Source organism: Triticum dicoccoides, chromosome 5A, assembly GCF_002162155.2.
Source record: "Triticum dicoccoides isolate Atlit2015 ecotype Zavitan chromosome 5A, WEW_v2.0, whole genome shotgun sequence".
Lineage (NCBI taxonomy): Eukaryota > Viridiplantae > Streptophyta > Magnoliopsida > Poales > Poaceae > Triticum > Triticum dicoccoides.
In genome coordinates this window covers 34,311,037-34,320,176 of record NC_041388.1, presented here as the reverse complement: position 1 = coordinate 34,320,176, position 9,140 = coordinate 34,311,037, and the positions used below count along the sequence as shown (strand labels likewise).

The 9,140-nt window shown below is 42.9% G+C and overlaps 1 protein-coding gene and 1 pseudogene across 1 annotated transcript; both read right to left on the bottom strand.

Annotated features, from left to right (window-relative positions):
- Nucleotides 1-1,028: 1,028 nt before the first annotated feature.
- LOC119296882 (ribosomal protein S12, mitochondrial-like) lies at nt 1,029-1,435 on the bottom strand. Its single transcript, XM_037574904.1, has one exon. The coding sequence runs from the start codon at nt 1,424-1,426 to the stop codon at nt 1,049-1,051; it is 378 nt and encodes a 125-aa protein (XP_037430801.1). The 5' UTR covers nt 1,427-1,435; the 3' UTR covers nt 1,029-1,048.
- A 35-nt stretch (nt 1,436-1,470) lies between these two features.
- On the bottom strand, nt 1,471-1,871 carry LOC119296881 (annotated as a pseudogene).
- Between the last annotated feature and the right edge of the window lie 7,269 nt (nt 1,872-9,140).

Sequence of the window (9,140 nt, the reverse complement as noted above, 5' to 3'; positions counted from 1 at the left end):
GCCCCATCATTTGCTTTTGTGCTTTCAGGGGATCCCGTGGAATGAGCCTCCTGCTCTTCCGCAGGCGCATCGGGGTCGGGAGAATCTGGTTCACCGAGCTCGGTGCGGCGAAACCTCTTCGCCAGATTGGTGGCTATTGCGACGAATTCGCTTGCATCCCCGGCTTCCGTATAATCTGAGATGATTTGTTGAAGAGTATCTCCTCCCTCACTATTCCACAATATATGATTTTCAGTGAACGATCGCGCAGATTCACCCTCCTATAAAGGAAGTGCCCACTTCATGAAATATTCTTTCAACCTTGGAAGTCAACTCCGCAATAATGTCTTCGGGATGGGCGGCGTGCGCCATTTCCTGCTGGAGGTCTGGTAGTCCGCCAATGGGAGGTTGGTCTATGGGAAAGTCACCCTCGTTAGGAGCATTGGTCATGAAGATAACATTGAGATCCGTGACATTCTCATTCCCAAGATGAAAGGCTATTCCTTGAACTCCGAATAAGACAACAAATGCCATTATTAGTATAGGCAACGCAAGACCAAACGATGGTATAGCAATGAACAAAAGAATGACACTTGGAAATATGGTCTGAATAATTTCGATAGTAGTTCCATGAACAATCCTTTGTGGGATTAGATTAGTTTGCTCGTTGAAATGCCATAAAGCGCGAACCAACATCCATGATACGAAAACCAAAATAAGAATGAGGAAGAAAAAGATATTGTGATGTAAAATGATCATGGGGACACATTGTTTTGAGGACCACAATTTCCTGCACTGTGCCTGTAGTGATTTCAGAATTCAGCAACTTAGCCTACTAAAAGATCAGTTACAAGAGCACAACGCTTTTTGTGGCTTCCTGCTCGGCAGAGAAGCCACGCTGCCGGGGCGGCCCTGTCACCCGGAGAAGATTTCTTTTCTTTGCTGATTCCTCTCAATGAAATTTGCGAAGAATAGCGGAGAGAAATGGTAACGTAATAAGGGAAAGGTTTCTAGCTGCTTCCATATCGCCCCCAAAAAAGAACCAAAAAGTTCCAGAGGCATCTTCCATTCATTTCGATTTAGGTCTTTCTGCACCATATTTAGATCTTCCCTTTCTACGATCCGGAATTCCCAGCAAATCCTTGACTCCTCGAATACGATGGGATTTCACACCTGGCGAATCTTTCACTCTACCTCCTCTGACTAAGACTATAGAATGTTCTTGCGAATTATGACCTTCGCCTGGAATGTGAGAAAATATATCATGTCGATTGCTCAACCGTACTTTTGCTATCTTACGTAGAGCTGAATTAGGTTTTTTTGGTGTTCTCGTCGAAACACGCAGGCATACTCCTTGCTTCTGGGGACATTGATCCGAAGCTCGAGTACGGTCCGTGCGCCGTTTTTCTTCTCTACCATGACGAATCAATTGATTTTTTGTAGGCATCCCTCTTTCCTATGTACTTCCCCCCTTTGCACTTTCAAAAGTGGTTACTCCCGATCCGAAGCACCCCTTCTCCATTCATAGAGAGATCCAATTGTGAAAATCAATAAAAAGGCCATCATGGACCAAGATCCAAATAGATCAATCTTGTTAGGAGGTACTGCCTAGGGAAAAGAAAAGGTTACTTCCGGATCAGGGATAATAAATAAAATAGGAACTGGATAAAATCGTATATCGAAACGACTTCTGGCATCACCGAAGGGATCGGAACCACATTCGTAGGCCGACAATTTTTCTGGATAGGTCGATCTATTGGAAGCAAATGGAAAAGGAACACCGAGTGGAATCAAAGAAACTAGCGGACTGATCACTAAATAGATACAAATAGGTGCAAATTCCGACATCACCAAAGCCCACTTCGTTCTCTCGCTCTCCTCGCGGCGCTCCTTGCTCGTGGAGCGGCATACCGAAAAAAGACGCTCAGATGTGCATTCGAACCACTGAAGGATTTCAAGGGCAATGCCCCTTGCTCTTCCCACTGAAATAAGAAAAAAAGGATTTGCAGTCCAACAAGAAAACGGATGCACTAACGCGCACGGCTTTTGCGCTAGTTGCTCAATCCGTTGCTTGTTTTGCTCTAACCAGCTGAGCTACCAGAACCACTTGCCTAAAGTCTCTTTTCTTCATCTATGAGCATCCTACCTGCAGTGGAGGAGCTTGCTCAAGAACCGAGAGCCGGCCAGGGACTGGACGGCCCTCGTTCGGGAAGGTCTTCTTCGCTATAGACGCCACCAAGAACAAGATAGGGGCGCTCCGCTCCTAGTCACTAAGCAGCTATTCTGTCTGACGGCGGACTCCATCAATCTGAGGTTCTTTCTCTCACGTAATTTCGCCCGCCCGTTCTACTTCCGTGCCGGAGGAAATGGGATTCAAACCCATGATACAATCTTCTTGTATGTCGATTTAGCAAACCAATGCCTTAAGCCAGTCAGCCATACCTCCAAGTTGTTGATCGGAATTGGATGTGCCAGGTTGGTTACCTGAAGATCCACTGCGTAAGCCATAGTGCGCGTACTCTTCTTTACTGAGCGAGAAAGACTCTATCCAGATCTATGGATCTCCCCAGCGTCCAAGCGAGACCCCATCCAAACCAAATCCGCCACTTGTTGGGCGGGGCCTTGCTTTCTATGAACACCTCACCACTGAATGAGAAACTTAGCCTCCGACCCGACCAAGAGAGAAGACAGGGTCAAGCCGACGCCGCCCTTCCTCACCTGCCTGAATGGAATGAATATCTCCTTTGTCTAGTCGAGAAGGGAAAAAGCCCGGCGAGGAACAGGACCGTGACTCTTCTAAACCATTACATGACGGAGAAGTCCATTCTCGTCATGATCGATCCACGTCCTACCATAGTGCCCGGAGAACCTGCTTCTAGAAGATTCTATAGTGATCCACTGGAATTGGCCTCGGGTGACGCCTCCCTAGTCATCGAAAGATTTCATCCCTCGCTCGGTCGTTAAGGTGGGGTGAAAACTGCAATTAATGCTCTATCGCCGTCATAGAATATGGGATACTCACTTTCAATGGCCTCGCATCCCAGAGCCTCAGACTGGCCTGCCCTTCCAATCAGGGTTATAACGGGTCCGGTATCAGCAACACCAGCCAATCGTGTTGGTACGGTGGGTTGCCCATACCCAGCATTCGGAAAAAAGCTTGCCATAGCAGCTCAAACCTCCGATCAGGAAATGGGAGTTCTAACCGGTCCTAACCCCAATTCCAAACAAATTGATTGGACCAAGGTTCGTGTAGGGAGAGAATAGAAACTAATAACGATGGAGCAAGAAAACGGATGCGCTAACGCGCAACGGCTTTCGCGCTAGTTGCTCAATCCGTTGCTTGTTTGGTTCGAGGTTGAGCTCACCCGCCGCCCTACGTCAGTAGTCTTCCTAACTTCTATTCCCTTTTTTTTGCTCTAAGGTAAGGTCCTTCAAGAACAGCATTGCGGTCGCAACGGGGCTCTGGGTGAATATTGCCCGCCCGTATGAGTCGGGCTGTGAATATTTATAGGTCGGGGTCTTTACTAAAAAACCACAATACTACGCTACAACAATTTGAAGAAATCTGCAAGTGACTCTAATTTGAATTCACTAGTCGTGTTGAGTTTTTTTTATTTCAATATAGAAAATCTGCCAATCCCGATATTCCCACATTTCACTCTGGTCTAGTGTCCATTCCTAAATGAAAGAAATGAGCTTTGCCCCTTCACTCACTTCTGAATGACTCCTTTAGCACTCTCTTTTTTATATCCAAAAATAGAAAAAGTTTACCTTTACCATACCTTCCAAGCAAGAGTGTTTTATTGCAAGATTAAGTTATTACTGAACAAAGAGAAATTCTCATTATAAAGGATGAGAGAAATTCGGAAGCACTTTTTTCTTATTCTAGCAGACGAAATTGAATTGGTCTAATTTAGGACATTCCAATCGATTTTTATCTTACCTAATTCTATCTACGCCCAGGGGGTAGGTACGTCGCAAGCTCTGGGCAGCTATCTTATTCCAAAGAATCTAGCTCCCTAAAAGGTTGCCGATACCATACCTCTATTGAACCCTACTAGATCCAATTGTTTAAGTGTTTAGTCGAGAGGAACCACATTGACACCATGCTTGTGCTAAGCCACAACTCCATCAAACTAATCTACATTTCTTCTTGTTTACGAATAATGGGGCATCTGCCTAACCCTATCAAACCTCTCTGCAACTACTTCTCTCTGTTCTCAGCAGCCCGAAGGATTTTTCGAGTCTCAAAGTCCTATTAGAACTCCCGTGCTTGCTCCTTTGGAGCCAAATGGATCCGAATTTCGGTAAGATAATACAAGAATCGTATTTGGTTGGGTTCTAACTCTGTTGTTCAGTCTGGTGCGGGTGTGATACCGGTGAAGAAGCGAGTAGTTGACAATCAGGGAAGTAGATTCCTTTAAGGAGAGAAATTCATTGGTTTAGCCGTTAGGCGGAGCTTCTTTACACGCCGGTAGCGGAACAGCCCAGGCAGCTTAACGTGCTCTTGGCACAAAGGTAATAGAATGGGAGTCTGATGACACCCGGTACTCAGGATCTCCTACTTGAAGAAGCAAGGAATTTCAATTACTCAGCCGTTGAATAAAATAAACTAGATACCCATGTTTCCAATATTTACTTCTCTTTACTTGCAGGACCTAGCCTAAGCATAAAGTAGATTTGCTGCACAAGCTCAAGTGGAGGAGGAAGCAGGGGTGGCGAACAAAATGTTGGTATGGAAGATCTCTTGCTTCCCCCTGAAGGGTTCTTAGATTACCAAGTAAGGGAGGGAGGTAGGTACCATGGTTTCCTTCTTTTATTGAATACCAGTAACGCGAGTAAACATTTAAATGAGAAGTTAGGTAAGTGTTGCCAATGGCCAAAGCCTTTACTCTTTACTTCTTGACTATAGTAATAGTCAATAATGTCACAAGATTTCGGCATAAATACTAGCTAGGTACCATTTCCCAAACTTGATTTCCTTTTTATGCACTTGTTTATGCACCTGGGTCATTGTTCACCAACTAAGACGGCTTAGCTGCCTTTCTTTGGGTCGTATGAAGGAAGTACTTCAACGAATGGGTAGGTTGCCAACCCAACATTATAGGCGGGAAGTTCTCCTTTCTCCATGTATGCTCATTAGACCGATAGGTGGATAGTACTTCAACGAATGAGTAGCTAGTATAGTAGTAGCCAATACTCAAAACCGATAGTAGAAGGGTCGGTGGATGGCCCTTGCGAAAGTGGCCACGCTGCATCCCTTCAGTAGCCAATCCTTTTTCTCAACGATGCAGTTCGCTTGGAACATGGCACAAGGGTTGTTTTTAGGTGCTGTCCTCGGCAGACCACCACAAAAGGTCTGAATCAGGCGAAACTTCTTTTTGTACCAGTGAGAAGTAGTAACAAGAACTCCTCCTCTGTTCAATATCAGCCTGGTTTAGGTCTAGGTCATAATGAATTTTCTGATACCTTCCTTCGTCCATAGATCAACGTTATGCTTCTGTCCCGTGATGAAGAAGGATAGAAGAATGGTAAGATAGGATCGTATTAGTGAGCCGTGGAAAAAGAGTTTTTTCGTACCTTGATTGGACCCACCCAAAAGCAATAGGAATCCTTTTCTCCTCCTATAAGGAAATCTCGTCGTTTCACTCTTCTTCAAGTACCATCGGATTAGTTAACTCAAACGCTGAGAGATTACTATAGAACCAAGGTGGCTTTAAGGCTGGCTCCACTCTCCAAATAGAGCAATTACTTCGTTGACGACAAGAACCCCATTTCCACTAGCCAAAGAGCAATTCATTTCTTTGACTCGATGCCTCCTCATTTGCTCCCATTCCCATATTAATAAAAGAATTAGGGAAATGCGAGGGAAAAGAATGCCAAAAGCATTTAGAGATTTGACTAGGATTCGTTCTGGCTCAGATGGCGAGGGATTGCTATAACTATTTTGAGAAGCATTAATGAGATCTCTTTTTTTCACAAAGTGATATGGAAAATCATGCGGAAGAACCTATATGTAAAAATAATTCAAGATTCCCATCATACATTACCAAACTTACAAATAAGAATAAGCTAAAAATGGATAAATACCTTAAGGAACTGGAAGCAGACCCTGATTATAAAGGGCAACCTCCTAAACCATTAGTATTCCTTGTAGGTGACATTGAAACCATTCCCTTGTTGGATCGGAACTATGTTCCCGCGGAGATAATAGAATCCAAAATCTTCCCTGCCACTACGCTTATGCAGCCGCCTTTATGACTGTCAATTCAGACAAGAGACTATCAAAGATTTATATTAATCATTATAGTTCCCATGAATACATAAATACGCACCCATCATTTTATGATCGAAGTGATTGTGTACTCCAAGCATTCATAAATGGAATACTTTATGTTGTAATCAAACAAAGAAAGTCACTAATTATTTACTTTCATAACATGAGTCGATTCGATGGTATTCTGATGACCCAACATCTTAGTAAGTTTCACCCCGACTTGAAAGTGGATACTGTAATGCGAAATGGTATTATCTACGAGGTTGCTGTTTCTAGACGTGTTCAGGACGGTAGGAATAAATCATGTCTCCTTTTCAAAATGCGGTGTTCGTTGTTGATTCTCCCTGATTCATTAGCAAACTTAGCTAAACAATTGTGTTAGGAATAAGAAAGCGATGTCGGCGGAAGAAATACGAAGAAACCTATCACACTTTTGTGGTATAGACGCGGTGCACCTGATTTTATAGGCATCGGAATGGGTTTATCTTGGAAGATCTTGACTTCTCCGTGCCTTCTGCCTCCGACACATCATATCTCCTATGCCGACCTCGTACTTTTGATCACTTCTTCCTTACGAATTGTATCTATTATGAATTGTGTCTACTTAAGCTTTTTCTCGATTGATATTCATTTTTTCATCTATCTCATGAAATTTCCTTTCTATTAAGCGATAAAGAGCAATTGACGAAGTCAGCAGGAAGTCCGTCATATGATGGTATGGATCAAAGGAATCCTCCTATCTTCGACTGAACACCCTTTTACTGGGATTTCGCATTCCTATTCCGATTGGCAGAAGCCTTTCTTTCTGTTTGTGCCGCCCTATGGCGATTTCTTACTCAATGTTTGCACTTTCTTACCAACTCTTGTACAAGTGAGGTTCAGCGTTGTTCTGACGATTAAGATTTCTCTGTTTGACAGTTTTTACCTTCAACAACCTTTGTTGCATCACTTCTCGATAGCTTTAGTGCTCGGAGAGTAAGCATAGCATATTGTCAGCTAGTTATTTATTGATAGCAAACAGCTAGTAGGTCAAGCCGGAGCCTTCACTCACTCAGCTTGGGTCAGCACCGTATCTCTAATTGGTGGAGACGAACTCCAATACACCCACTTCATTTGTTTCCCAAGGAGGGTCATCAGCGAGTCCGCTCTCCCCAAGGTAGTTAAAAGGCGTAGGTACGCATTCCCCTGCACCAATGTATCGAAGCACTTTACCTTTAATCACTAGATGGGCTCGAGCCAGGGTCCTATCTTCATTCTCCATGACTTCAAAGCTGCTTCTCTTTATCAATTCTAGACAGTTCTATAAACATTGGTACCAGGGGTTCTATGACCAAAAATCTTATATTTTTGTTTCTCCTGGCGTCTATGTATTTATTATCGTTGTCTACATGCGATGACTGTCGTCAGAAAGTATCCAGTGCCCATAGTCGAAGAACTCCTGGATGTCTGGTGCCTCATGGTTTTCTAAACCCGATCGCAGAGCTGGTTATCACCAGATTCGTATGGCAGCTGGCGATGAATTCAAAACAGCCTTCCAGACTCTGGAAGGGCACTACGAGTACAAGGTCATGTCCTTCGGCCTCGCGGGAGCACCAGCCACCTTCTTGGGAGCCATGAATGCCACTCTCAAACAAACCCCTTCTGCGCAAATGCGTCCTGGTGTTATTTGACGACATTTTAGTCTACAAGGCCTCTCTTGAAGATCACACAATCCACTTGCAATCAGTGCTTGAGTTGTTAAGAAGGGATCAATGGCAAGTCAAACGCTCAAAGTGCTCTTTCGCTCAATGCCAGTTATCCTATTTGGGCCATACTATCAGCCAGCATGGGGTTGCCACTGAAAACCACAAAATTAAGAACATTGCCAACTGGTCTTGTCCGCAATCAGTCAAAGAAGTACGCAGCTTCTTAGGTTTGGCTGGCTATTACAGGCGCTTCGTTCGCCATTTCGGCATCATTGCAAAGCCACTGGCACATCTCCAGAAGAAACATGGGGAGATCCTGAGCTTTGAGGCAACTAAAGAAACATGATGCTTTTCAGTTATATTTAAGAATAGAAGAGGAAGACAAAGCAACCCTAGGATTTCTCTGCTCCCAGTGCTTAATACGAAAAGCTCGACATAAACCCAAGGACGGGCAACCGCTGTGTAACATCCCAAAATTCTAAATTTTGGAATGTTATAAACAAATAGATAGATTTGATTGATTGCTTGGTTGATTGACTGAAAGTGAGTGAATTCGAAACTTTTTGAAAGTTAAATGAGAGGGAATAAAAGGACTTTCCCAAACTTTCATATTGGTTTTCTGATCTTCGTGAATTCAAATTATTTTCATCACAAAACCCCGGAGAGAAGATGACATGACTTCTTCCATTTATTTAAAATGACAAGGGGTGTTGAGAATATTTGAATTTCATTTGGAAATATCCCAATTCTGAAACTTTATGCGACTCAATGATTTTCACGAGAGAAGATAAAATGACTTCTTCAAATTATATGAAATATGAGTTGGGAGTTTCAAAGAATTAAATTCAAAGCCCCTTTGAATTTTATTTTCAATTTGGAATAGATCATCATGCATAATTTATTTTCTTGCATTTTGGTCGATCCTAGAAATTTCACGCAACTCAAGGACCCTTGGAGAGAGTTGGAGATTTCGTTATTTTCATATTTGAGAGTTTTCTCGAATTGAAAAGAGGATCATTTGATTTATTTATTTCATCTTCAATTATTTTCCGTTATCAAAAATATAAGAGAGGGAATAATATGACTTTCCCAAATTTAGGAAAATGAAGATTTAATAAATAGATCAACTTTTGTTTGCCGGAGTTTTATTTGCATTTTATTCGGATAGGGAAAATTGTGCGTTTTCAAAATTTGCTTTT

What these genes read in the sequence shown, in the direction of transcription:
- LOC119296882 (XM_037574904.1), bottom strand. Translation starts at nt 1,426, where the DNA reads ATGCCTACAAAAAATCAATTGATTCGTCATGGTAGAGAAGAAAAACGG.